The following is a 25,909-nucleotide window of genomic DNA, read 5'->3' on the forward strand; positions in this document are numbered from 1 at the left end:
GGCGGAAAGCCCACGGACGCAGGCCCCCAAAGGCTCTCTTCAGCCCTCAGTCAGGACGAAGGTCCATCCGATGTCACGTCAACCGCCGAAGCTCAAGCGACCGGTCCTGAAAAAGAGTGTCCGGAGGCGTCTTCCACTCCCTGGATTGTTCCCATCCGTCAGCTTTGGAACGTAGCTTATGAACAACTGGAGCCGGAGCTCGTCAAGCGTTATGAAGCCGACCTTGGGTCTACTTACGGGGTTGATCTCAGCACCACTCGGGAACAGCAAATGGATGCTCTCCTCAGGGAAAAGATCGAAGAGGTGGAGCGCAACACATGGAAGCTAAAGTTTTCCGAGCATGAGGTTCCAGCGCGCAGCCTCGCGGAACCAGTACTTAGCGTCATCGGCTTGGTCAACCAACATCTGGGAAGCGCTGCAGCGGGAGATCCTTGTGCGTCGCTTGCCTGGTCAGGAGTGACGTTGATACTCCAGGTGAGTGTTGGCCAAGCTTTTCAAGCGCCCGGGCAATTGCTAACCTTGACCCAGCTGCTCTTGAACCCGTGCGAGCAGGCCGTTGCCCTTGCTGCTGGCATCGAATACGTAGCCAGGCTGATTGCGCGAAGCCGCATGTGGGAGGACCTATACGAACAACGCTACGGGGCTGCTTCTGGATCCCCAGTTCTGTCTCCCACCTCACACGTCGAGTATAAAACCGCCCTCGGGGAGCTCTACGTCACAATTCTCAAGTACCAGATGACATGCTACGACTACTACTCACGCAACTCGGCTTTCCGTTTAGGTCTTGATATGATCAAGGCGTATGACTGGGAATCCCTCCTCCAAGAGATTCGAGACCGAGAGGATCACTTCACAGCAGTATCGGCTGCCTGGCGGGACATGAAATATGACGAGGAGTGCCAGGCTGTAAAAGACAGGTGTTGCAGCAGCAGGTATATATGGTGCACTAGCTGATGGCAGCATCAGCGGATCCGTTTTTGCTGTCACAACAGGCATGCAGAGAGTCTTGAGCGCTGGGACGCTATCGGCTTGCGAGTTCAGGGTCTCCGCGAGGCCGTGACCACTGCGGCGGACGATAAAGAGCGTGGAGCGTTATTGGATTGGCTCTGTGACGTAGACCCGAGCGTGAGCTACAATACCGCTCGGGAGAGCCACAGGGAGGGTACGGGGAACTGGCTGTTGGCTAGTCTGCCTTTCAAGAGATGGGAGTCCTCTCCTCGATCTCTCCTGTGGCTCCACGGAAAAGGTACGCGTTGAACTACAGCTTTGCAGGAGCGCCATTGTGGTTATTGCTAATCGAGATGTATAGCCGGCTCCGGGAAGACCATCCTGAGCTCCGTGGTGATCAAGCATCTTCGGGACAAATACCAGGACTTGCCCGACACCGCGCTCGTATATTTCTACTTTACCTTCTCGGATGCAACCAAGCAAAACGCCCCAGCTATGATTTCATCCCTGGTTAAGCAGCTCTGTTGCTGCCGGCCAGATACGCCACGGCCGATCAACGACCTCGTGCGCTACAAAGAACGGGGTGAGCGCCCCGACCTGCTGACACTGGAGGCGGCTTTTGTGGCTGCCGCACGGGGATTCAGCAAGGTGTTCATTGTCGTCGATGGCCTCGACGAGTCTCCTACGCTCAGGGGAGAGCGGAAAAGGGTCCTTGATAGCATTCGCCGACTCATCGCCGCAGTCCCCGATTGCGTAAGCTTGTTCTGCACAAGCAGGCCGGAGAGAGACATCGAAATCGCGTTGGAAGCTCTCTTGCAAGGGCCATCACGAGAGTCGCTAAGCTTGTCTGGGAATCGGCCAGAGCTTGATGATGACATTAAGCTCTGCATCAGCTCGGCACTCGCATCCGAAGATTTCGGCTCCTGGCCAGAGGAAGTGAAGATTGAAGCTACCGAAAAGCTTATGCAAAATGCCGATGGAATGTAATTATGCTGAAAGAACCCCCCCCCCCCCCCCCCCACCAAGACTCCGAGTATTCTCTCAAGGCCTCAACACTGACAGACGACATCCAGGATGCAATATGTCGCATGCCAGCTAGACACCCTCCGCCACCTAGGCTCTGTCGCCGAAGTCCAGGCGGCTCTTCACAACCTTCCCCTTGGCCTCGACGCAGCCTATGACCGAATCCTGCTGACGCTAGCCTCCGAACCCGGGTTTCATAAAGAGCCCGTCCGAAGCCTGTTGATGTGGCTGTGCGTCACGGACTCCCCCATACGTGTCTTCGATCTGGCCGAGATATACATCTTCACTCTCCACCCTTACAGCCCCGGGGACAACCTGAGCACTCGGAGGTTCTTCGATGCGCGCATGGTGCTCAAGCATCTCGGCAGCCTTGTTATAGTCCAGGACTATAACAAGGATTCCATGGTTCGCCTTGCACACTTCTCAATCAAGGAGTACCTCACATCCCCTCGAGCACCCATCGGCTTTTCGTTCAGCGAACCCGATGCGTATCTCCGCTGTGCTTACCAGGCTATCAAGTACTTCGCCGAAGTTACTTGCGAGGCAGGCTGGGACGGAAACGACTGGGCCCCCAGCGACAGTAACCCATTGGTGCGGAGCTGGGCTTCCGTCGCAGTCCGGGCTCCCGTCAGAGGCTGCGGCGATCCCAATCGATGGTTGAAATACCTCAGGACGGTCCCCCCACGCATGTGGTCTCACGAGCTCATGAACCTCGTGAACCGAGTCTTGCTCGCCGGGAGCTACACGTTGTGTAGGATCTGCTGCGAGTGGGCATATGGGTTTCATACAAGGACCTCCAAAGACGGCTGCTTCGCCGACAGCCCTCGAGGGCATCCGCTGTTGTTGGCATCGTCGATCGGCCACCTCCAGCTTACCGACGTGCTAGTTTCATCCAGCGAATACTGGATTCAAGCGGACTTTGATTTGGCCCTTCAATGGGCTGCGTTTTTCCACCATCCAGGCGTTGCAAAGATCTTGCTAGACCGAGGAGCCGACGTCAACTCGCGGGGCGAGCCGCTGTTGGCTGCCGTTGCCGGCATCAATGAGCCACCGTGGGCTGACCCTCTCGTGATGGTGAAATTGCTTGTCAAAAGAGGGGCGAACATCAATCAGAGAAGCTCTGTAAAGGCGCATGAGTCCCGCCCTGGCCTTGCCCATCGCTGGGCCAAATCCCCTGTCGCCACTGCAGCGCTGGCTGGCCATTTTGATACCGTCAAGTACCTTTTGGAATGCGGCGCCTCGGTTTGTATGGAGGGAGAGTGCGGAGTTGCCGCCGCGGCCACGCAGCCAAACAAGTGTGACATTCTCAAGCTCTTGTTGGATGCCAGCAAGACAGGCTGCAAACACCTCGGCGCGCTCGAAACAGCCATCCGCCACAGGAGGGATTTCTATGATGACCGCAGACATGGCAAGTTTGGTCCGGCCATCTCCCTGCTGCTTGAAAGAGCGACGGCCGAAGACCTCGACACTTTGATTGAACACGAAGGATATCCTTATCCTTTGTTCGCCGCATGCGCCACAGGCCAGCTGGATCTTGTCCACGCCCTTGTAGAAAAGGGAGCAGATCTTCACATCCGCGATGGCGGCCGATATGGCACAGCGCTGCACGTTGCGTGTGCTTCCAGAACTAGGCTTTCCAAGACTGGCTCTGCTTGTCAACAGCAGAAACGAAAGCTTATCAAGTATCTCCTGGATCAAGGCATGGATCCTAACGCACAAGCTGGAGACCTGGGTTATCCTCTACAAGCCGCCTGCCTAACGTCAGCGGATTTCGGGATATTTGAATATCGGCCGACGAATACGCAGTATCCGGAAAACCCCATTTCGTCGCAACATCCACGCTGCGACAATGTTGTAGAACTCCTTCTTCGTCGGGGGTAAGGATAGATACCTCCCTACGCATGTTTCCTTGAGGTGCCGTCATGTAATGATATCTAATGAATGCATCTCAGGGCCAGCATCAATGGCATTGGCGGGATTTTTGGGACTGCGCTTCAGGCCGCTGCGATTGGAAGCTACAATCTTGAGACGTTCAAGTGTCTCCTTGCTCAAGGCGCCGATCCGAACCTAGTTGCTGGCGAGTACTCTACGGCCTTGCAAGCAGCAGCATTGGGGGGTTGTTTCGACAAGGTCAGCCTTCTGCTGGAGCACGGCGCCGAGATTGTCCAAGGGGGCCGATACGGGAGCCCTCTCCAGGCAACTTCAGGTACGTGAATCTATGCATAATTAATTACTGTACGATGGTGGCGGTGGCCTAGGAGGAATAGGCTGATGCGGTATTTAGTGGAATATTGCGCCCCGAAGTACTTCCGTGGGCTTCTCAGTCATGACGCACTGAGAACGTTGGACCGCTCAGAGATCGAAAAAGACAAAATCTTCGACGTCCTCCTCGAGCGCGAGAGCAGTCTCTCCTCGGGAGGCGAGTTCGGGACCGCGCTGCATGCTGCGGCGGTGGCAGCCTGGCTTCCCGAAGAGGAGTGGATACGACGCATCAGCCGGCTTCTCGAAGCAGGATTCGACATCAACGACACGCGTGGCAATCCCGATGAAGCTGTGACGGCACTTCACGGGCTTCTGCGCTCCAATGTCCCCAACAAGGATTGTTTCCGCAAGCTGGACTTTCTCCTCTCTCATGGCTCGAATCCCTGTCTCAGCGCCGGAACCTGCGGCCAACCCCTGCAGGCTCTTTGCTCCCAGCACTTCCCCCTTGGTCGGTTCCCGGATGTGGCGCGACGCGTGCGATATCTGCTGGACCGCTGCCCATCGATCGACGTGAACGCGCAGGGCGGGCTCTTTGGATGCGCGCTGCAGGCCGTGGAGAGGTATCGGAAGTTCTGGAGCGTGCAGAAGAAGAAAAAGAGACAGGCGCAGTGATCCATATGCCACTGCTGCTCATGTAACGACGTCATGGACACATGTACCTGGTTCGACACAGTCCAGCTATGCTTTCATATGGATGGCGCCTCGTAACTGCGCGTTGGCATCATGTTCTTCGTACTCGTCGCTAGATTAAATGGCATTACCACGGGAGGCAATGCCATCCTTCCGTCGACAGCGGATATGGCCATGTCAAGTGCAGTTTCTTTTCGCCATTTGCTCATTCCAAGTAGTGTATTTGGAGCGGTGGTAACTTGTTGATTCCTTTTTCTCTCTCCCTCTCTTCGCCGTCGAGTTATCTCCCCGGTCCCTGTCATCGTCGGCGTTGAGGTATGCCAAGGCCGCTAACGCCGGTGTCTCTCTCTGGCGTCACCCGCCGAATGAGCGGGCCCAATGGGACAGGATGTCGGAAAGTCGATTCCAACCCGAAACGGGCCGCTTCACGTTGGAACCTGGGAGCCATCATCGGCCGACGCGGAGACGGCGAAACACCAAAGTCCGGAGATAGAGAGGGCGACGCGCGTTCCCGGGGCTACCTTTCTTGAGAGTGGAAAGCTGGCTGGCATGTGACGACATGGTAAAGGCTCTCGGCCCAGTCGTCTCGTTCGAACCGTTGCCCCTTGAGTAAGCCACTCAGCCCTGGCCGCCTCGTCACTCGTTGCAATCCAGCATGAACCGCCTGCTTACGGTCTGCCGTCGCCGTTTCTCGCTCGCCGCTGCGTCCTCTCCCTCACCCTCCCACGCCGTCTTGCGCGCATCCGTGTCAACCACATCCAGCGTAGCCGCCGCCGCTGCTGCTGCTGCCGCCGCCGCCGCCGCCTCCATGGTCGCCTACTCAAGCGTCGTGTCCAAGCTGGACCCGGCCGCCGACGTGCCCGAGGATGCCCGGAACAAAACCCACCATGTAAAGGACGGTGCTGGCCGCACCGTTCGCTTCCGGAACCCGTACCCGTCCGCCGATCCCGGCTCGACCTCTCCCTGGGTCATGAGCCGCAAGATACTCTGGTAGGCGTTCCCCATTCCCACGGATTCGGTCATGTGTCGGGGCCAAACGCTGACGTTGCTCAACAGGGCCACTCTGACAGGCCGCCTGAAGATGCCAAAGCCCGATCCCTCCAAGCTGCCCGTCGCCCTGATCAAGCCTGACCTACCCACATCGGACGCCAGCCGCAGCTCGACCAAGAGCCTGCGTGCCACCTGGCTCGGCCACGCCTGCTACCTTGTCGAGTTCCCCTCGGGCTTGCGCGTGCTCTTTGACCCCGTCTTCGAATCGCGCTGCGGCCCGCGCGGCCTGCTCGGTCCTCCGCGGTATACGCCACCGGCATGCAGCCTCGCCGACCTGCCCCCCGTCGACGCCGTCATCATCTCTCACTCGCACTACGACCACCTGTCGGAAGCCTCCGTGGCGGCCGTCGCCAAGGCGAGCCCGCATGCCCACTTCTTCGTCGGGCTCGGCCTGGCGGAGTGGTTCCGCTCCGCGGGGATCGATAGGGTGACGGAGATGGATTGGTGGGAGGACGCGGAGCTGGCCTTGACAAAACACAACAGCGGAGGAGCCGGCGCGCAAGAGAACCAGGGGCAGAAGCCGACGGCTCCGGCCGAAGAGAGCAAGACGACAGGCGCCGCCGAAGCGCCCGACACCATCTCGGCGCGCATCACCTGCCTCCCCTGCCAGCACGCCTCGGGCCGCACGGGCTTTGACCACGACTCGACCCTGTGGGCATCCTGGGCGGTCAGGTCGGGGGGCAAATCGGTCTGGTTCGGCGGCGATACGGGCTACCGACGCCTCTCGACCGACGGCGCCGAGGAGGCGCACGAGACCGACCCCAACAACAACAACAACAACGACGACACCAACGACGACGACACGTCGAGTAGCAGCGAAAACCCACGGTGCCCACAGTTTGCCCAGATCGGCCAGCTCCGCGGACCCTTCGACCTCGGCCTGATCCCCATCGGCGCCTACAAGCCCCGCTTTCTGTTTAGCTGGATGCATGCCGACCCGTACGACGCCGTCGACATCTTTTGCGATACGCGCTGCGCCCGCGCCTTGGGGATCCATTGGGGAACGTGGGTGCTGACGAGCGAGGACCTCGATGAGCCGCCGCGGTTGCTAAAGAAGGCTCTGGCAAAGAAGGGGCTTCCCGAGACGGGCGTGTTCGATGTTTGCGCAATTGGGGAGACGAGAGAGTTCTAGAGAAGGGGGGCGGGGATCGTTTGGGTTGTATCAAGGAGCAAAGTAGAGGGTAGGAAGCCTAAGGTTGCGTGGCAGAGAGTTGGATCCGAGCCAGCAGGAGTGCGGTTGAGATGGTTGTCTGGTCTTCTTGTCTTGTTAATGTTTATACCCCTTTTGTTTACTCTCAACGAGCACATCATGGAGGCAGCAATTCCCTGATTCAAACCTACCCTGGAGGAGGTCTGCCGTGTCCCTCATGGCTTACAAGCCACTCACCGATATCCTCGGAAGCGGAAAGCCTTCCAAGCTCGGGACGAGAAGATACCTCCTCGGCATTTCCGACGCGTACACACAGCCACGACTGGGTCTGGAACCAAGTCCATATAGACTGGACAACACCGCCGCCCCAAACAAAATCTCCTGTCACCGACCTTGAAAGCTCCATCAAGCTCCACTGATCGGCCAGTAGCTCCCGCGGAGCGTTTCATAGCCAAGGCAAGGGGCCTCCCGGGTTGCGGAGGGAACTCTCTGATACGGCCAGACCCTTTGAGATCTCCAGAAACGGCTTCGATGATGTTGAGAATGGCACCTCGACAGGAGGGTTCATGCCAAGACAGGCGTGGCAAGCTGTTAATAGCATTGTGCTTAAGACTGCACGGCCCTGCTTGATCTTGGGCGGGTGGTGATGACAAAGGGGGTGAAGAGCAGCAGCACCGCCAGGGAAAGAAACGGAGGCGGCGTCTCTAGGATACAAGCCCAGCAACCGCACAGGCCTGCACGGCATGAATTAATACATACTCTTTGTAACTATCTATTCCAACTCGGCCCATCAAGCCTCCTTTCCAGGCATTAACGCTAGCGCTACCCAGCCGACCTTCCCGTCCTTGTCCTTCAACGGCACCCAGCAGCTCACCACCCTCCTCCAGCACCCCTTGTCCGACGCCGCCGCCGGCGCCTGCGAGAACAAGACCTGGTTCAGCAGCTCCGTTCCGCTCTCCAGCGTGTCGCTCAGCCACGGCCTGCTCTCCGACGTGCTCCCCGCCGATGCCGCGCCGTTCCCGTTCCCGTTCCCGTTCCCATCCCCCGTGATGGCCGACAGGTTCGACACGGACGACCCGTAGCTCGACCCGCTCCCGGCACCGTCCAGCCCGCCGCTGGAGCCCATGGCGGGATTCTCTCCGGCGCCGCCCAGCCCGACCGTCTTCCCGCTGGCGGCGGCGGCGGCGGCGGACGCGGCCGAGCTCCCGCCCTTCCACCCCTGCGCCAACCCGCTCATCGGGCCGGGCCACGACACGGACCTCGACGGCGCGGCCGAGGGCGCCGGAACGAGCATGTCGGTGACGACGCTCTCGCCCCGCGCCAGCGCCGCCCGCACCGCGGCCGCGCCCTCCCCGCCGCCGGGGGCGCCGGCGCCGAACCGCGAGGTCAGCACGCCAAAGACGTCGCGGCCGGCGACGGCCTCGGCCTCGTGCGCGCCCAGCCCGAGGAGGCGGAGCGCGTGCGGCGAGCCGAAGGCGATGGGGAGCGAGATGCCCGCGCAGGAGGGCGGGTCGGCCGCGGGCGAACAGGCATCCTTGGGCTTGGATGATTTGGCGGCGCTGCCGGCGGCGCTGCGGGGAGCGCGGGTCAGGCGCCGGCGTTCTCGGCCCGGTTTCCGCCCTCGATCGGCCGGGGGTTGGAGGTGGTGGGTTTGCTGAGCGTGGTGGGGGTGGTGGACGTGGAGGTGATGAGGCTGCGAGGCTGTCGAGTCGGGGGATCGGGCGCGCGGCGAAGCCGGCTGTGAGAAGGAGGGTGCGGAGGAGGCCGGGGCGGGGCAATCGCACGGTTCGTAGCGCATGAGGAGGAAGCAGGAATATATGGTGCTCTCCTCGTCGACGGGCTGGGGCGGGCTGTAGAAGGTGTCGTGGGCTCGGTAGTCGAAACCTCGGAGGGAGCTGGCGGGCGTTGCGAAGGCGCTGGGAGAACGGAGCGGGCCCAGGGCGTCGTCGGAGGCCGAGAGGGAAGCGGTGCTGGCGCGGGAGGGGGGTTGGGCTTTGGGAGACGGAGATCGCCGGCGGAATCGGCGCATGAAGCGTTGCCGGCGGGACGGCTGCTTGGAGCCGCGCCGCTCGTCCTTCATGCTCAGGCATTCGCCGTTGTCATCGCTTCCCCGCCTCGAGCTGACCGTGGCGGATCGTGACATGGAAGGTTGCACCGCGTCCAGGTTGTCGGGAGGGGAGCCGTAATTCAAGATGGCCAGCACGTCCTTGCATTCGGAGCCCATGTGGTACGAGATGTGGACTTGGGCGCCGAAAAAGTAGCGGAGCGCGCCGTTCTCTATCAGCGGGCACACGAAGAGCAGGTTCCAGTAAGGCGTGCCGTCGGGCCGGTAGTTGAGAATCAGCTCGGTCGACTCCCGTCCGGACGAGACGGCTTGGCTAAGCCGGCATACCGTCCCCGGGTCGGTGGCGACGCCTTGAAACAGCCGCGCGTTCTGGCCGACGGTTTCGTCTCGCGAGTAGCCGCACGTCTCTATCAGTCCGTCCGAGGCAAAAACGATGGGATTGTCTGGCTGTAGCGGATCCGTGAGACAAAAGGCCTCGCCGAGCCCTCGAAAGGGGGCGGGAGTGTCGGCTCCCAGCGCCCGGCTCGAGAGGGCGTCCTTGAGCCACTCCGAGAGCTTGTGCTTGACGTACTCGGGATACAAGTTGTGGGACAGGCGTTCTTGGGCCGTCGTCTTGGCTTCCTGGTACAGCTTGTCGAGCGCCGGCAGCGCCGTCCGGGTGCAGTACTTGGTGTCCGTTCGGAGAGCGCACTCGACGTCCCGCGGGAGGCTGAGGGGCGATGTGGCCGTTGTGCCGGTGAACCTTGACGAAATGGTTTTCATGGATGAGACGACGCGTTCGAGCGCTCGCGAGTATTCCTCAACCTGCTGCCTGCTTAGCCAGGGGGGTGTTGAGGGGGGGAAAGGGGTGGTTGCGGCAGAGGATGCACCAACATGTTGCAGGAAGTCCATATCGGAGCCTCCGTCGCGCACCTCGGCGAACGCTCGAAACCTCCTCACCGTAGACGGGTCGGAGAACGCCAATCGTATCACGGCAGGGTCGAAAAAGTCGAGAGGAACCGTGCCGTCCGAAGGGAGGTCGGGAGGATCCTTCTCCGGGCCGTAACCGATGGCATAGTCTTCGATGCTGCTGGTCACGTCCAGGCTCGGCGTCCGTCTACGATGAGGCCGCGTCGTCTGCGGCGAGCCATCATTGTTGTAGGCTGTGTACTGGCGGAATGCTGAGGGATTCGAGTGTAGGGCCAAACCCGAGTCGCTCCGGAGCCGGAACAGCGTCTTGTGCTTTGGCCGAGCAGGCTTGGTCGCCGGGGGAGGCGAGAGCGCGGTCATCAACGAATTGCCCCCGTGCCTCTCGGAACGCTGAGGAGAGGTGCTCGAGTAGTCGCTGTCGACCTTGCTGACGCTGTCTCGCCGAGACGACCCCGTGCCGGCTCCCAGGCTAGCTCTCCTGAGAACCCCCGAGCCGGCCGCATCTGATGTTGCAAAAGCCATAGGGTAGCTTGGGCGCTAAGCAAGATCAGACACCTCGAGGATCCAATACAAAAGGACCGGGAGGCAGGACGGCATGGGAAGGATCCGCCATGTGAAAAGGGCGCCAGGCAGGTTTTGAGATGAGCATGCGACGGGAACCCGACAAAGATGTCGCAGCTTTGCTTTATGAGGGAATCTGAATCACCTCACGGACCCGAGATGAAGTGACAACAACCCCCCCCCCCCCACCCCCCACTTGTCAATGACTCGGATAACACCTGTGGGTTGCCGGGTTTCGAAACCAAGTGGCGCCCTGGAGCGTCTGGAGCAGGGAGTTGGGGATACGTCACACAGCTTGTCTGGATCGAGCCTCCATGGGCGACGGGTGCACCAAGTCAACACTGTGCCAACGACACAACTATCCGCAATCCTATCCAACGACGGCCCGGGGTGGCGGGTACGTCAAGAGGGGGGAAGGGCTGTTTTCACTTCTGGTTCAGGCACCCGTAGGAAGCCAGGGGGACCCGGGTGGGTTCCATGCTGATCCCCAGGGCTGAGATGGATCTGCGGGAATGTGGAGGCGACCAGACGGAGACCGGCCCAAGGATCGTGCAATAAGAGAGCGCTCTCACGCACTCTGCCCGTGATCTTGACCATCAAGCTTCCTGTACGTTGGATGCTACACGGTAGTCATGGGCAGAGGTTAGGTCGGCGGCATTGTTCAAGCACCACCACCTTGATGGAAGTCATGCTTACGGAGCGAACACCAAAAGTCAAGTAAGATGGGGGTGGGCCGGAGCAGGCATGTCTGACAGGCACATACACACACACACTCTCTCTCTCTCACTCACTCACTCACTCGCTCACTCACAGTCACACATACAGCCTTGACTTGATCATGTATGAGTTACACTGCTCTACCAGGACGGTGCTGCTACGGTGCAAAAAAGACGGCATCACGAGGGTCGGCGGGTAATCGAGCGTTGGCAGGACGACCATGTCTCTTTTGATTCCAGCTGGCTAAAAAGGTCGCGAGTAGCCGGGAGAGCCCAGCGAGCTTCTCGTGGCTGCGGTTCTGCTTCCTCCATTTCTTTTGTCAGTCCATCCGCAATGGAGTAGGTACTGTGAACGTTACACAGTAGGGGTGGTTACCTACTGCGTACGCAGTAGTGTAGGGCAGGTTAATCAATAAGTCCTGGCATCTGACTCTCCCGCGCTGGGTCCCCGATGGATGGGACGGCCAAGCCCCGGCCGCCGCAGCCCTGTCTAACCCTCTAACGGCTTAGCTGTTCGGCTGATCGACGGTTCCAATCCTTGGCCCCCGTATCCTAGCAACCAACCATGCGTCGCGGTGTGACACAACGCCGATCCGCTCTCAAACATGAATGGGCCTGAGATGCCTCGATCCAAAGTGCATGCACCCGGTTATCTACGGTGGGTGCTGCGCATCCCTTAGGAGGAACATGAACCCACGTTAGTTCGTCAGTTTTTTTTTTTTTTTTTTTTTTTTTTTTTTTTGGAAAAGAGCCTGTGTACAATTGCCCCTTTTGACATCCTTACCCCGTTCGTCAACAAGCAACGCTGCAAAAGAAACCGACCGTCCGAGATGCAGGTTGGAAGCATGAAGCAGAGCTCTCCCATCACCATGACATTGCGTCCCCAAGAGCGCAAGGTTTGCGGAATTATTTGATTGGGCGACTGTGGTACCTGCTGCGAGGTAATCTAGGGGTTTTTGGGCCCGATTGGATGTTCTAGATGCCCAGCCCATGACCCCGATCTCGATGCCTTGAATACTCATTACAAAGCGGGTGTACCCGCGCGTCAAAGACGAAGGTCCTTTCCATCAACACAATCTACCTTGGGAGCAAGCAAAACAGACTCTAGCCGACAAGTGCAGAGGGCAAGGCCTGCCCCGGAACCACATCAGTCAAGAGTTTCGTGACAAGGCCAACCCCACGGCGGCAGCTCCCCTGGTCTGCCGGAGGAGGGTGGGATCCTCAATGGTTATAATCACCATGCAGAATGTCGCAGTCGGGACAGAGAAGATCCTCTGGATCGTAATAGTCCGCCATGGCCTCATACTGCTCCTTGATCGGCAGGCCCGTGAGCCGGTCGAACTCCAGCCATTCCCGGTACTCGGCGTCCGTGTCTTGCGTGATCAAACACCGCTTCCACAGGGTTCGGCGCTCCTTCCACTGCGTCTTTGGGTGGCCCTCCTCCACGGGGGCCGGTGGCAGGCCGGGGTGATGGTGCCCGAGACGGCCAGGAGGAGGAAGCCCCTTGGCCTTGTGGTCTCGAATGTACTCCTGGGCAAGCCCCTTCCAAGACCGGACAAGCTTGGGTAGCCATTCGGGTCGCCAATGGGGGGACGACTCCATGCTGCGCAGCGTGTTGCCCGTGTAAACGAAGGCAGAGTCGGAAAGGGTCAGAATCCCGTCGTCCTTGACCATGCATGTGAGCTCCGTCCGCATCTCATATCCCCAGTCGTCGTCGGGAATGCCGGTGAGCTGGAGCTTATCCAGAGTGCAGGCAAGATCGTGGCTGGCGAGATTGTGCAGGGAGGGCCCGCCGCTGGGCGTGAGAAAGTTGTCAGGGAAGTTGACAAAGTCCATGCGCATCGACTTGAGGCCGGGAAGCAAACGAGGGCGCGGCTTGCCCCTGGGGTGGTTCGGATCGTACGGGGGCCGAAGGGCATCAAGGAAATCCACCACCTGATCCCACGTGTAGCTGCGGAATCCGTTGCGCGCGAGCGTGTTCTCCTTGGGCTGGGGGATGGTCTTGATCTTGATGAGACGCATAAAAACGTTCATCATGGAGGGGTAGGGGGCCACATGCTTCCGCGGCTCGTCATCGTAGTACTTGGCAATGATTCGCAGCTCGATGTGCCGGATGTTCTTCCGATGCTCGAGGCTGAGGTTGGCAAAGTACCGCAGGTTGGCGTGGCTGGTGAAAATGAACGTGTTGTGCTTCCAGAGAAACTGGGTGCCCTCGGCATGGTATGCCCTGCAGGTTGCGAGGAACCCGATCGCGATCTGGTTGCCGCGGGCCTTTTCGGCGGCGGACATGGCCTCCCGATTCAGCTTGCAGAGCGGGTCCATGATGGGATGCTTGCTCATCATCGCGTACTCCAAGATCTGGATCTGAACCTCGGTGGGCAGCTTGGGGAGATGCTTGTTCTCCGGCGACAGCAGCATGAATGCTCCCGAGGTTCGCGTCCTCTTCCTCGGCGTCTCGGCCCAGATGAGCTTCGTCGGGTCGTGGGGATCCGTGACGAGCCGGTCGTCCCAGGAGATTCCATTCTCCCTCAGCAGCCGCTTGAGCCGCAGGTTCTCGTCCTGGAGCTTTCTGTTGAGGACTCGGGTCGGCTCGTCATACCAGGCCTTGGCCTGGTCTTCCTGGTCCCGGACCTCCTCCGGGAGGAGATGCTGGTAGAGGAAAGTAAGGGGTCAGTCTTTCTTTGTCTGCACGGCATCGCCGAGATTGCTGGCGCAGCTCACTTCATCAGGGTCCCTGCAAACGTCAACAATGGTTAGAGAACGTCCTTTGATAGCGAAGGAGGCTGCTCAAAGACGCACCAGTTCATGGTGACGGAGGTAGATCAGCCTCGGGTCAACAGGTGATCGAAGCGGGTTGACGGCCTTTTCCGGAGGGAGGAGGGTGGACAACAAGGCAGAACTAGACTTTAAAAACCACCGGAGAATACAAAACAGGGCGTTGGAAGTTGCAGTGAAGGTTGGAAGAAGCCGAACCTGCTGGCTCGCTATGTCGAAGAGAGGACGACGATGGCTCCTTGCGTCGTGGGTTGCGGTGCTGGAGAGGCAACGGCTCTCAAACCGCCGGCCAGGAAACTTGGAATGCCGCGTCTTTTTTTGGTTGACAAGGAAGAAAAGTTGGAAGAAGAGCCCTTCAGCAAAAAAAGAGGCACAAGATCCGCAAAGCTTGCCGCCGAGTGAGCCACCTAGGGAAGGAGGAACCTCACCAGGCAGACACGCGGTCCAAGCTTCAGCATCCGGAAGCTTCCTCAAGGCGATGACGTGGATCTGGTAATCTAGAATCGACAGAACCGAAAGTTGAACACTTCACACAGGCATCAGGCAACGGGTTTGCCTAGGCGTAGCCCCTGACGGGAGCTTCTTCCGAGCGAAGACCTCATGCGTTGCGGGGAGGGGGGTTCGCTCCTCCCTACACGTGCAAGCCACGGCGTAGTCACCCCTCAGGATACCTACTCAGGGACGGGACTTGGGCAGCCGCATCTTCCAGTGATAGGCACCTAACCCCAAACTCTTCTTCATGCTGGAACCCGGAATCTTCATGGACGGGGAGAGTGAAAGAACCGGGAGTACAGCCTAGCACCCCACATCCCTTTCTCCAGAAGAGCTTGGGCAGCATCGGATTGCTCACTGGACAGAGCCAATTCCATAGAGGAGCGTGACGGCTGCTTCTCATGAATTTGCGTCTCGAGCGCATCTTGTCGTCTGTATCAGCCCGGGAACTCAACAAACAGGATAGCTACGGATCTTTACACTTACGCATGTGTCAACAGAGGAACAAACGTGCCTGTGCGGAAAGCTGCAGTCGGAAAAGCACGGTGATGGGTTGGCTCAAAAAAGAAAAAGAAGAGAAAAAGAAAGAAAGAAGGAAGCTTCAAGGTCATGTGCGATGCAAAACAACCACCGCAGCGGCAGAGGGATCCGAGACAGAGACAAAGCCAGACCGTGGCCCTGACTATCGATTGTGGACCGCTAGAGCGGGCTTGTAGGTCGTTATAGCAACCTGGAACAGAGAAGACTTTGCGTAAACAATACAACATCAGCAACCTGGCCCACTCGACTATCGCGCGGGTTTGTCTTATTCTTCAGTATCATTCAGCTTGATTTCCAATCGATATGCCATGGAATGTGACCAAGGCTGCTGTGTAGTCATGTTGGATGGTCGATCGTGGTCATGGTCCATCCCTTCGCTGCACGGGTGACGTCAGCCTCGAAGATCGAAAGGCCCAGAAGCGGGAGGCGCACTGTCCCAATCACCCAGGCAATCTCCATCCATGAGCCGCCCGGGCAAACACGGCATAAAGCATGCTGCAATGGCTTTTGACCGATACATGGATGAGAGGGCGTGAGGATGGCGCGGCCAGCTCAGAAGTTGGACGGCGGGGACTTACATCATCGCTGGGTGCCCTGTTCCTGAAAGGAGAAATCCAGCATACTATAAAAATGCCTGGCCCCAAGCCGTCATTCTGCTCATCCTCGGCTTGGGCGTTTCTGACCTGACAGTTTGGCCTCCAACTAATACCCCATCGAAGCCCCGAATATCCCAGAAGCTCTTCTGAAGCATCATCCACCATGGCTGGCGCCGAAGCCTCGACGCAGCACCTCGACCCGTACAAGGAGTCCAACCTTGACAAGGAGGCCTCCTTGGAGCAAAAGGTCCAAGACCTGAACCACTTTATGCAAAACTGCAAGTTCGCCATGATGACGACCCGGGACGCCGGCACGGGGCTTCTGGTGTCCCGGTGCATGGCCCTGGCGGCCCAGGAAACCGGAGGCATCGACCTCCTCTTCCACACCAACACCGCCTCGGGCAAGACGGACGACCTGGCCGGCGACTCGCACATCAACATCGCCTTCCTCAACGGCCAGGGCGAGTGGGCGTCGGTCAGCGGCAAGGCCAGCGTGGTCACGGATCGGGAGCTGGTCAAGAAGCACTACAGCGAGCACCTCAAGGCGTGGCTCGGCGACCTTGACGACGGCGTCCGCGACGGCAGCGCGAACGACCCCCGCCTGGGCATCATCCGCGTCACCATGATCACGGCGCATTATTCCATCTCGCGCAAGGGGCCTCTAGGACACCTGGCCGAGGTGGCTCAGGGGGTGATCACGGGAAAGCCGGCCGTCGTCAACAAGCTGCGCGAGATCAGCTCGGCCGAGGTGGATCAATGGAGGTTGTTGCACTAGGCGCGCGGTGATCGCAAAATGGCTTGGATGGCCGACGCTGGAAGCAGATTGATCCCGAGAATTCGTGGTTGCAAGGGTTGCAAGGAAATCTTCCGATAGCTTCTATTTATTTTTTTTCTTCCTTCTTTCCGTACCAGATATCATAACACCTGAGCGCATCCCCCCCTCAATGCTTCCCGGCGTAATCCGCCTTCCATATCCTGTCCCAGTTCTCCTTGTTGACGGCAAACTCGCGGACAAAGTCGTGCTCGAGCTCGTGGGTCCTCCTCCCGAGGAGCACCATGCTGTGCAGCGGAGGGCCCAGGAGGTCATCCGCGTCGCAGAGCTCCTTGAGCGTGCCGGCGACGAACTTCTCCGTCTTGCCGCCCACGCGCGCCGCGCCGATGGCCAGGCTCTCGGGCCCGTAGACGCCCTCGCCCTTCTCCTCCTCGATCTCGAGCATCTGCTTCGCGCAGGTGCCGACCGTCATGTAGCGCGGCGGCTCGTAGATCTTGCGGCCGCGGGCGAGGTTCTCGAGGCTGGGCTCCTTGACCTTGATGTCGAGCAGCACAAGCGTGTGCAGGCCGATGCTGCGGTTCTCCTTGATGCGGTCGTAGAAGCTGGCCGGGCGCCAGCCGTCGGTGAAGAAGACCATGCTGACGGTCTGACCAAAGTTGTAGAGCTGCAGGCCGGCGGCGCCGATGCCCGACATGATGGACGCGTTGGGCACCGTCCGCACGGGGATGCCGAGCTCGCGCGCGCGCAGCACCAGGTCCGTGTGCGTTGTTGCGCCGAAGGGGTCGCCGACGACCAGGAAGGCCACATCGACGTTGGCGGCGTCGCGCAAGATCTCGTCGCTGTTGGACTCGACCATCTCGCGGTCGGCGACTACGATAGACCGGCCATAGTAGGCTTCCTACTGTGCACATTAGCGTTAGCTGAGCCTGGGGTTGGGCGAGGCGGTGGTGGCCCGATCCACACATGGCGACAAGAGAAAACGGGCGCCCATACCAGGACGGACTGGTCCACAAGGAGGATGCTGGTGTAGGCCTCGAGGTAGACGCGAGACGCCTTGCGGACAATCTCGAGGCCTTTGACGGTGATGTCGGTCTCGTCGGAGAGACCGAGACCCACCAGGTACAGCATCTTGCCGGCGATTTGCTTGGGCGGTGGTGATGGCGATCCGAGGGGGGGTGAAAGGAAGCAGAGGAAGCAGGCCGTCTTCCTGACCCGTGGCGTACTTTACCCCGCCAAACGCAGGACCTACGGGAACCGGACATGTGCCCCGCCAAAATTTCGGCCTGCCAACGACGGACAGGGGTGCTTATCCTTTATCTTATCGCTCGTTATCGGTTCCCCAATCTCCAAGCGGCTCCCAGGTCCAGCCAAAAGCATGGCCCTGGCCGGCCGTCTCTCAGCATCTCCACGACGCGCATCCATCCATCGCCATACGTCGACCGCTTCGTTCTCCCCCCGCCCCCCGGAAACAATGTCCACATCCAAGTCCGCCTACGGCCAAGCGGCCGGCGACACCGACTTCCGCAAAAAGTACGACCTCGACGAGTATGCGGCCAAGGCCAAAGAACGCGAAGCCAAGGAGCGCGAGGAGCGCAAGGCGCGGTGGGAGGCCAAGATGGCGGGCAAGAAGTACCACAAGCCGCTCGACGGCACCGAGACGCTCACGACGGCGCGGTCGGCGACGCACGACTTCAGCAAGCTCGTCGGGACGTCGACCCTCGTGCCGGCGGGCGCCGGCGTCGGGCGCCGGGGGCGCGGCGCCGGCTTCTACTGCGAGGCGTGCGACCTGACGTTCAAGGACAACCACCAGTGGGTGGAGCACGCCAACAGCATGCAGCACCAGCGGGCGATCGGGGCGACGGGCGAGGTCAAGAAGGCCACGGCCGCGGAGGTGCGCGCGCGCATCGAGGCGCTGTGGGAGCGCGAGCAGCAGAGGAAGAAGGAGCAGATCGTCTCGCTCCAGGAGAGGCTCGAGGTGCGCAAGGAGGAGGAGGAGAAGGAGAGGGAGGAGCGCCGGCGGAAGAGGAAGGAGGCGGAGGAGAGGAGGAGGCTGGAGAAGGAGGCCGCGCTGAAGGTCAAGACGGAGTACGGCGACGATGTTCGCATCGAGGGCGAGCATGATGAGGACGACATGATGGCTGCGTTGGGGTTTACCGGGTTCGGGAGCACGGCCAAGAAGTGAGGACAGGCCGAACCCATGCGGCGCGTGGGCGTGGGGCACAGGAGGGACGACGGCATGGGGAGCGTGAGCGCTCCGGAAGGCTTCAGCCGTGGTCGCGGCTGCGGTCATGTCGCTCGACCGGTGTCGTTCGGCCGGAAGAGATCGATAGATACCATAGGGACTGGCGTTTGGCGTTGAGTGTTTGGCTCTGAAGGCTAGGCGGGTCAGGGAAACGGGGGCCCTGATGTGGCACCCAGCGACACAAGCTGGATGGCTGCCAGCCAAGGTCTATTCCAGCCATGAATCAGGGCAGCATGCTGGCTTCACAGGTGTTCTTTGGCGTGGGGTAGAAAACTGTGGACTAATGGGATCGCATTACAAACTACTATTATACATCTAACTACCTTACTGTGTAGTATGTAGGTGCCCAAGGCACCTAGGTACCAATCAACATTCAAAACCTAGCTATTTTCTCGGCACGGAGCGTCATGGAGAGAATGACACAAGGCCCCACCACCGTTCCGACCCCGATCGGGCCAGGGTCGGGTTCAGGTCGGTCTCCCCCGCAAGTGGGGGGCGGGCTCTTTTGTGACCGCCCCTCTTTGGCCACCGCGTGGTCTTGGTCACCGCTCTGACTTCTGAGTACCTTGGTGCCTCCGTCAGCCAAACTCCCCTTAGCCTTTGCAGCCTTGCCAGAAACCAGCAAAACAAAGAAAGAAGAAAAAACCAACCGAACCCACCTCGGCGGCTCCCCAGCTTCACCCTACAGCCGATCCGTTACAACGTGCGATAGTTATACACTTCTCGCGTCGGCCCGCAAACCAGCAACGCCGTCCGTCCCATACGACCCGGTCTCGGAAGAAGAAACCGACGCAGCCGGCTTGTGTCCCGTCGCGCCTCTCTCTCTCTCTCTCTCTCTCTTTCTTTCTACCTACCAACCACTCCTTTCCTCCCTCCCCTCGCCGACATCATGGCCAGTTCGTCAAGCTCGCCGGCCGCGGCGATGCTGCTGCGTCGGCAACTGAAGGAGATGCAGGCGGCCAAGGATCTGCCGGGCATCTCGTGCGGCCTGGTGAACGACAACAACATCTTCGAGTGGGAGGTGATGCTCATGATTAGCGACGACTGCAAGTACTACGGGGGTACGTTCCATCCTTGCTCCAAGTCCCTTGGGTCCTCCCTCCCCCGCCCCCCCCCCCCAACCCCTCAACGTCGGAGCCCGTTCCCGTCCTCTAACCTCTCTTCTTCATCGCGCGCCCGAACCACGCAGGAGGCAACTTCCGCGCCCACCTCACGTTCCCGCCGACGTACCCGCTCATGCCGCCCAAGATGGTGTTCCAGTCGCCCATCCCGTTTCACCCCAACATCTACCCCAACGGCGAGCTGTGCATCAGCATCCTGCACCCGCCCGAGGAGGACAAGTTTGGCTACGAGCAGGCCAGCGAGCGGTGGTCCCCCGTGCAGACCCCCGAGACCATCCTGCTCAGCGTCATCAGCCTGTTTGAGGACCCCAACGACGAGTCCCCCGCCAACGTCGAGGCGGCTCGCATGCTGCGCGAGGAGCGCGAGGGCAAGCACCGCGACTTCCGGAAGCGCTGTCGCAAGTGCGTGCGCGAGAGCCTGGGCGAGGACTAAATTCAAGCGATGGGGGTTTTTGGTGGGCGGATACGATGGGTGCATCAGGAAGGGATACGGCTGGGACATTGGCGGGAGGGGAACGGAGTTATCCGGGGGAGGAGGGGGGGGGCTTGCTGCGTTATGGCGTCTGGGCTTAGGAACTGAAATCCGGCATGGTGGCTCGGGGTGTCATATGGAACGAGGTAGATTTCAACATGCACCCACTGAAGGTCACATATTCCATATTTGGGAGACCAACCAAGCGACATCCAGGAGGATGACAACGTAGACAGGCCGGGCCGGGCCGGGCCGGGAATCCAGTTCCAGGCTGTTGTTCGTTGTCTGGCGTTTTTGTTTTTGTTTTTTCCCCAAACAAGCTCATGGAGATTTGACAAATCCGGTAACCCTCCCCACGCTCGCGTCCCACTCTCCATCCCACCTCCGGCTCCCTTCGAGCACCGCCCCCTTCCTCAACCTCTCCAGCTCTGCTTTTCCTCCCTCGCCAAACAGCCTCGTCAAAATGTCGGCCAGCTCCTCCGCCGTCTCAAACCCCCTCCCGTTCTCCCCTTCCTTGACCAGCTCCCCGAAGCTCTCGTAGCCCTGATACGCCGCCACGGGCAGGCCCGCGCCAAACATGTCGACCACCTTCATGGGCAAGTCGACCCCCGAGCTGCTCCTGTGCAGGCAGACGCCGAGGTCGGCGCAGGCGAGCAGGGCGGCGTAATCCTCGAACGGCAAGAACGCCGTCGCGACCCGCACGGCGTCGCGCGGGAGGCGGCCGCGGGCGACCAGCTCGGCGACGCGGGCCAGGTAGAGGTCGCGCTGGGGGCCCTTGCCGGTGATGACGGCCAGGATCGGGGCGGGCGGCCGAGGACGGGATGCGGCGGCGGCGGCGGCAGCGGCGTACCGGACCAAGGCGTCGAGGAGCAGGGAAAAGTCCTCGTCGGGGGTCCAGCTCGTGCTGCTGACCAGCAGCCGGACGTCGCCCCGGCAGAGGGCCGGGAGGAGGTCGCGATGCTCGGCGGGGAGGACGCGGGCCAGGGCCGCCTCGCGGGCGGCGCGGGACGGGAGGGCCGGAAGAGGGCCGCGGGGCGGTCGTGGAGGACCAGCATCGGGAGGCGCTCGGGGATGGCGTACGGGGCGCGGCGGAGCTGGCGCGCCATGGCGTGGGTGACGGTCAGGTGCAGGTCGGCCAGGCGGCCGAGGCGGCACTCGTAGGCCTTGGAGAGGCGGACGAGCGGGTGGGAGGCGCCGCGCGTGCCGGCGAGGATGGTCCAGCCGTAGTTGTGCCAGTCGACGACGAGCTTGGTGTTACGCAGGCGGCCGACCAGGAGGGCGACGGCGAGGGTGGGGATGGAGGGGGGGTTCTGGACGAGGAGCCAATGGGCCGGCGGGAGGGCGTAGGCGAGGAGGCGGGTGAGGTGGTAGAGCTGGTACAGCACCTTGAAGGGGGCAAAGAGGAGGAAGGGGACGGAGGGGGGTCGGCGCGGCGGCGTGGGGAGGGGGCGAATGGCGATGTTGGGGTGGGTGGCCACGTCCGGATGGGGTGAGGTTTCTAGCGGGGTGTTAGCTTCGCTGCTGCAGAGGACGGCCTGGTTCCGATCAACACTTGCCGGCATATCCGATCAGGTTCACCTTGCCGCCGTGCTTGGCGAAGCTGAGGGCATGATACGTCATGCGCGGGCTGCGGCCCAGGTCGCCCAGGACCACGACGTGGACCGAGACTCCGGTCGAGGAGCCAGCGGGCGGGCCATCGTACCTCGTCGGCCGCAACCTGAGGCAGAGAAGGAGGGTGGCGAGACCGACGAGCCCGGTCAAGGCCACGGCGAGGAACAAGACGAGCATGTCTCTGGGCGGGCGGTCGGGACCACCAACTCAATCGATCCCGGCACTAGAGCATCGCCGCGCGATGAATGCCACCATGCAGGAACGGCAGCCTTGCGGTTCTTGCAGTCCAGCGAGGTGGCAATCGTCAGCCTCGTGTCCAAAGCTGTTACGCATTGAATCGTCAACGCCGTCCGAAGTTTGATGATGTGTCCGCATCTTGGCGCAATGTATCGTCGCTCCGTCGGCTGCGGGACGATTGATAAGGCGGTCGATCGGGAGCGCTGCATAACCAAGCCGGCCAATCAGAACGGCGCGAATCTGCCGCTGCCCCACTCCAGAACCCGGTTCAGGGGGTCCAAAAAGGGCAAGTCAAGAGCTCGAGGGGCCTCGGACAGGGGGGGAGGGGGGCGGCGAGAGGAGGATGGGGGGATGACGCGGAGAAAGAGACCGCCAAACCGCAACGGACCCAGTTCTTGGATCTTGGCCTCCCCCGGGGGGGCGGCGGAAGCGGTGCGGCCTGCGACCTGCGACCTGCGGGCCAACCACCGATCAACTCGACTGTTAATTAAGGTACCTACGCAGTATTACCTACACCATACCACGGTACACCCACCGGGTGACATCTCCTTTCATCCTCTGCAAAACCCATCCAACGTTGGACGACAGCCAGCCGCTTTCAACATAACCCTTCTCAGGTACGGTAAGGACCTCTCTCTCTCTCTCTCCATCACCAGAGGTTTGCAGTCTTCCCGGTTCCTCGCTGATGGTCTTTCGCCTCGCAGCCAACGCCTCAAGCCGCCTCCGTTACCGCTCCGCGATCCTTGAGCCTAGCGCCTCCGTTTGTCTCACCTCGCCAGATCTCCCATGAGCCCTGGCAGGTGACCCAAGGAGCGCCGCCGCTCCCAACCTAGATTCCCCGCCGCGACACACGTTCACCCCGCCGTCCGGAATGGCGTCGTCCTACGTTTTGCCGGCCTCGGCGATCCCGAGCCACCACCATCACCACCATCATCACCACCACCACCACCACCCTCTTGGTCACCGCCACGGCTCCGACAGCCCGTGCTCTCACGGCCATACGTCATCTTTGGCGCCTACAGGCCCGACGACGCTGATCCGCAAAGACTCGCGATCTGGCGGGACGCACTCCCACCGTCGGAGCCCTCTGGCCGACGCGAGCTCGGCGAACCACACCCAAGAGGACGCGGGTTCCCGGAAACACATCAAGGTCCCGCCTCCCTTGGAGGATACCGCGGCATGGAAGATTGCATCGACGCCGGGCGGTCGGGCGCTGATCTCGCCGTCCACCGCCACCTTTGAGGCCGCCAGGGCGTACGAGCCTCTGACGGCGGCACGCTCGCGGGCGAACTCGGCTTCCCATTCGCATTCGCACGCCCATGACCATCACGCCCATGGCTCTTCGTCTGGTCGGTCGAGGTTCACAAAATTCGTGATGCAGTTCACGCCGCGCTGGCCGTTCCTGCACGCCGTCATGTCGGACAGGGATTCGCGGAGGATCTTTTACTTTATGAGGTACGTCATGGCTCTCAGGCTGCGGCGGAGACGGGAGGGGATCGGGTGGCTAACATGGGCTCTGATTCTTTTTGCAGCTTGAACCTGGCTTTCATGACCGTCCAGGCCTTCTACGGCTACGTCACCGACTCCCTGGGCCTCCTCAGCGACAGCGTGCACATGTTCTTCGACTGCGTAGCCCTCGCCGTGGGGCTGTTTGCGGCGGTCGCCAGCAAGTGGCCGCCCAGCGAGCGGTTCCCCTACGGATTCGGCAAGATTGAGACGCTGAGCGGGTTCTGCAACGGCGTGTTTTTGATCCTCATCAGCGTCGAGATCATGACGGAGGCGGTCGAGCGCATCTACGAGGGCCGCGAGACGAAGCGCCTGGGCGAGCTGTTTGTGGTCAGCACGCTCGGGCTGCTGGTCAACCTGGTGGGGATGACGGTGTTTGGGCATCATCACCACGGACATGATCACGGGCACGGGCATGGTCACAGCCACGGCCACGACCACGGCCATAGCCATGGCGGCTGCAACGGACATGCGCATTCGCACGACCACCACGGCCACAACGAAAAGAAGCACGGCCATGATCACGGGCACGGGCATGGCCACCACCACCACCACCACCACGGCCACGGCCACGACAACGAAAACATGTACGGCATCTACCTTCACGTGCTGGCCGACACGCTGGGCAGCGCCGCCGTCATCGCGTCGACGGTGCTCACCCACTTCTGGCGCTGGCCCATCTGGGACCCGCTCGCGTCCTTCCTCATCGCCGTGCTGATCCTGCTCTCGGCGCTGCCGCTGGTCCGCTCGTCGGCCCGCCGCCTGCTGCTCACGGTCCCGCCCGAGGTCGAGTACGGCCTGCGCGACACGCTGTCGGGCATCACGGGCCTGCGCGGCGTGGTGGGGTACGCAGCGCCGCGGTTCTGGATCGACGACCGCGAGGCCGAGGGGAGCGCGTCCGCGGACGGCGAGGGCAAGACGAAGCTGCTGGGCGTCATGCACGTGATCGCGGCGCGGGGGACGGACCTGGACGACGTCCGCGAGCGGGTGGCCAAGTACCTGGGAGAGCACGGGATCGACGCGACGCTCCAGGTGGAACGCGAGGGGGATCCGACGTGCTGGTGCGGCGGCGTGAGCAAGACCCCGCTGGCCAAGTCGCACCGGGTGGCACAGAGCGTGAGCATATACTGAAAGAGAGAGAGTGTGTGTGGGTGAGAGAGAGAGAGAGAGATAGAGAGGTCCCGTCGGCATCATGGTTTGGCCGTGGAGGATCTGCGGTGGTTGCATGCATGGACGCGGTGGATGGGTGGGTGGGTGGGTGAATCCCTGGGGCTTTTGCTGTCTATGGATCGATGCGTCTGGTGATTTGTTTATTTTTGATGTAGGATCCTGTCTGTACACCATATTGCCTTTGCCTGTCCCGCAATCTCTTCGTCAGAGTCAACGCGCATCCTGTACAATGGCTACCTGGTCTGAGATTTATTTTTGGGCTTGTGTCGATGGGGCATGTGGTTGGCTCGTTCCCGATATCTTGGGAGCCAGCTCTCGAGCGGACTGCCAAGAAACGACTACGCTACAGCGCTTCATCTCCGTTTCTTCCCTTTAGGTCCTCATCCACCTTGCCGTACGCAGCAATACCTCAACGTCCAACGAGCGAACCTGGGTTGTTTCCCTTGTCGCATCTGCCAGCACCAACAGCGGAGAATGCCAAGCACAACCATCCCTGTGTTTTGATCCAGGCCGTTTCTGTCCAAGTCATGCTATTGAATATGCTATACTATAAGGATACAGACCTTGACAAGTTGTCTCCTGGTTTCTCACGCCTTGTTGGGCTGGTTCCTGTCCTGTCCAAGGACAACCATGGGAGGTCAGAGAGGCCATCGGAGAGGGGAGAGGGTTAGGGTTTGCTGTCATACAGGGCGGACCTCGCAAAATGGCGCATTCACATGCTCCCAAATCGCTCAGCCGCGCCCCCCCCCGGAAATTCTCCAGACTTGGCATTTGCACTTTATTTTCTGCATCCCGTCCGCAGGCGAATGTCGCGTGGGGTGCGCCATCTTGGTACGTGGTAGGTAGTAACTGTGCATGTACGCTAGTTACTGGCACGACCAAGGCACGCACACACACACACACACGCACACGCGCATACGCGCACACGCAGACACACAGGGTTCCTGACGGCTGCAGAAGGGTCCCTCCCCCTGGCCCTCGGGCATTCTGCGTGCGCAAACGCAGAGTGGCGCAGGGCACATGGACCACCACCACCGCATGGGTCCACGAGCATCACGCCG

At 60.7% G+C, this 25,909-nt stretch overlaps 10 protein-coding genes across 10 annotated transcripts; 6 read left to right on the forward strand and 4 right to left on the reverse strand.

The window, feature by feature from the left end:
* Positions 1–270: 270 nt before the first annotated feature.
* On the forward strand, positions 271–4,845 carry VTJ83DRAFT_4395 (uncharacterized protein; the record flags this gene model as incomplete). The annotated part of the gene is made up of 7 exons (XM_071010879.1): positions 271–474; positions 529–941; positions 993–1,246; positions 1,310–1,931; positions 2,022–3,848; positions 3,924–4,177; positions 4,256–4,845. 7 exons carry the CDS (start codon positions 271–273, stop codon positions 4,843–4,845), a joined length of 4,164 nt encoding a protein of 1,387 aa, XP_070865845.1.
* A 673-nt stretch (positions 4,846–5,518) lies between these two features.
* Positions 5,519–7,045, forward strand: VTJ83DRAFT_4396 (uncharacterized protein; the record flags this gene model as incomplete). Its single annotated transcript, XM_071010880.1, has 2 exons — positions 5,519–5,853; positions 5,920–7,045. 2 exons carry the CDS (start codon positions 5,519–5,521, stop codon positions 7,043–7,045), a joined length of 1,461 nt encoding a protein of 486 aa, XP_070865846.1.
* An 808-nt stretch (positions 7,046–7,853) lies between these two features.
* VTJ83DRAFT_4397 (uncharacterized protein) lies at positions 7,854–10,559 on the reverse strand (the record flags this gene model as incomplete). The annotated part of the gene is made up of 2 exons (XM_071010881.1): positions 7,854–9,932; positions 10,002–10,559. 2 exons carry the CDS (start codon positions 10,557–10,559, stop codon positions 7,854–7,856), a joined length of 2,637 nt encoding a protein of 878 aa, XP_070865847.1.
* A 1,976-nt stretch (positions 10,560–12,535) lies between these two features.
* VTJ83DRAFT_4398 (uncharacterized protein) lies at positions 12,536–14,121 on the reverse strand (the record flags this gene model as incomplete). The annotated part of the gene is made up of 3 exons (XM_071010882.1): positions 12,536–13,963; positions 14,036–14,048; positions 14,114–14,121. The coding sequence occupies 3 exons, from the start codon at positions 14,119–14,121 to the stop codon at positions 12,536–12,538; spliced, it is 1,449 nt and encodes a 482-aa protein (XP_070865848.1).
* A 1,759-nt stretch (positions 14,122–15,880) lies between these two features.
* Positions 15,881–16,492, forward strand: VTJ83DRAFT_4399 (uncharacterized protein; the record flags this gene model as incomplete). The annotated part of the gene is made up of 1 exon (XM_071010883.1): positions 15,881–16,492. The coding sequence occupies one exon, from the start codon at positions 15,881–15,883 to the stop codon at positions 16,490–16,492; it is 612 nt and encodes a 203-aa protein (XP_070865849.1).
* Positions 16,493–16,658: 166 nt separating this feature from the next.
* On the reverse strand, positions 16,659–17,617 carry VTJ83DRAFT_4400 (uncharacterized protein; the record flags this gene model as incomplete). The annotated part of the gene is made up of 2 exons (XM_071010886.1): positions 16,659–17,387; positions 17,483–17,617. The coding sequence occupies 2 exons, from the start codon at positions 17,615–17,617 to the stop codon at positions 16,659–16,661; spliced, it is 864 nt and encodes a 287-aa protein (XP_070865850.1).
* A 343-nt stretch (positions 17,618–17,960) lies between these two features.
* Positions 17,961–18,671, forward strand: VTJ83DRAFT_4401 (uncharacterized protein; the record flags this gene model as incomplete). The annotated part of the gene is made up of 1 exon (XM_071010887.1): positions 17,961–18,671. One exon carries the CDS (start codon positions 17,961–17,963, stop codon positions 18,669–18,671), a length of 711 nt encoding a protein of 236 aa, XP_070865851.1.
* A 949-nt stretch (positions 18,672–19,620) lies between these two features.
* VTJ83DRAFT_4402 (uncharacterized protein) lies at positions 19,621–20,285 on the forward strand (the record flags this gene model as incomplete). The annotated part of the gene is made up of 2 exons (XM_071010888.1): positions 19,621–19,792; positions 19,921–20,285. The coding sequence occupies 2 exons, from the start codon at positions 19,621–19,623 to the stop codon at positions 20,283–20,285; spliced, it is 537 nt and encodes a 178-aa protein (XP_070865852.1).
* Positions 20,286–20,645: 360 nt separating this feature from the next.
* VTJ83DRAFT_4403 (uncharacterized protein) lies at positions 20,646–22,112 on the reverse strand (the record flags this gene model as incomplete). Its single annotated transcript, XM_071010889.1, has 3 exons — positions 20,646–21,314; positions 21,374–21,822; positions 21,881–22,112. The coding sequence occupies 3 exons, from the start codon at positions 22,110–22,112 to the stop codon at positions 20,646–20,648; spliced, it is 1,350 nt and encodes a 449-aa protein (XP_070865853.1).
* Positions 22,113–23,043: 931 nt separating this feature from the next.
* VTJ83DRAFT_4404 (uncharacterized protein) lies at positions 23,044–24,809 on the forward strand (the record flags this gene model as incomplete). The annotated part of the gene is made up of 2 exons (XM_071010890.1): positions 23,044–23,627; positions 23,705–24,809. The coding sequence occupies 2 exons, from the start codon at positions 23,044–23,046 to the stop codon at positions 24,807–24,809; spliced, it is 1,689 nt and encodes a 562-aa protein (XP_070865854.1).
* Between the last annotated feature and the right edge of the window lie 1,100 nt (positions 24,810–25,909).

The sequence above is a fragment of the Remersonia thermophila genome, chromosome 4 (genome assembly GCF_042764415.1).
Source record: "Remersonia thermophila strain ATCC 22073 chromosome 4, whole genome shotgun sequence".
Taxonomy (NCBI): domain Eukaryota; kingdom Fungi; phylum Ascomycota; class Sordariomycetes; order Sordariales; family Chaetomiaceae; genus Remersonia; species Remersonia thermophila.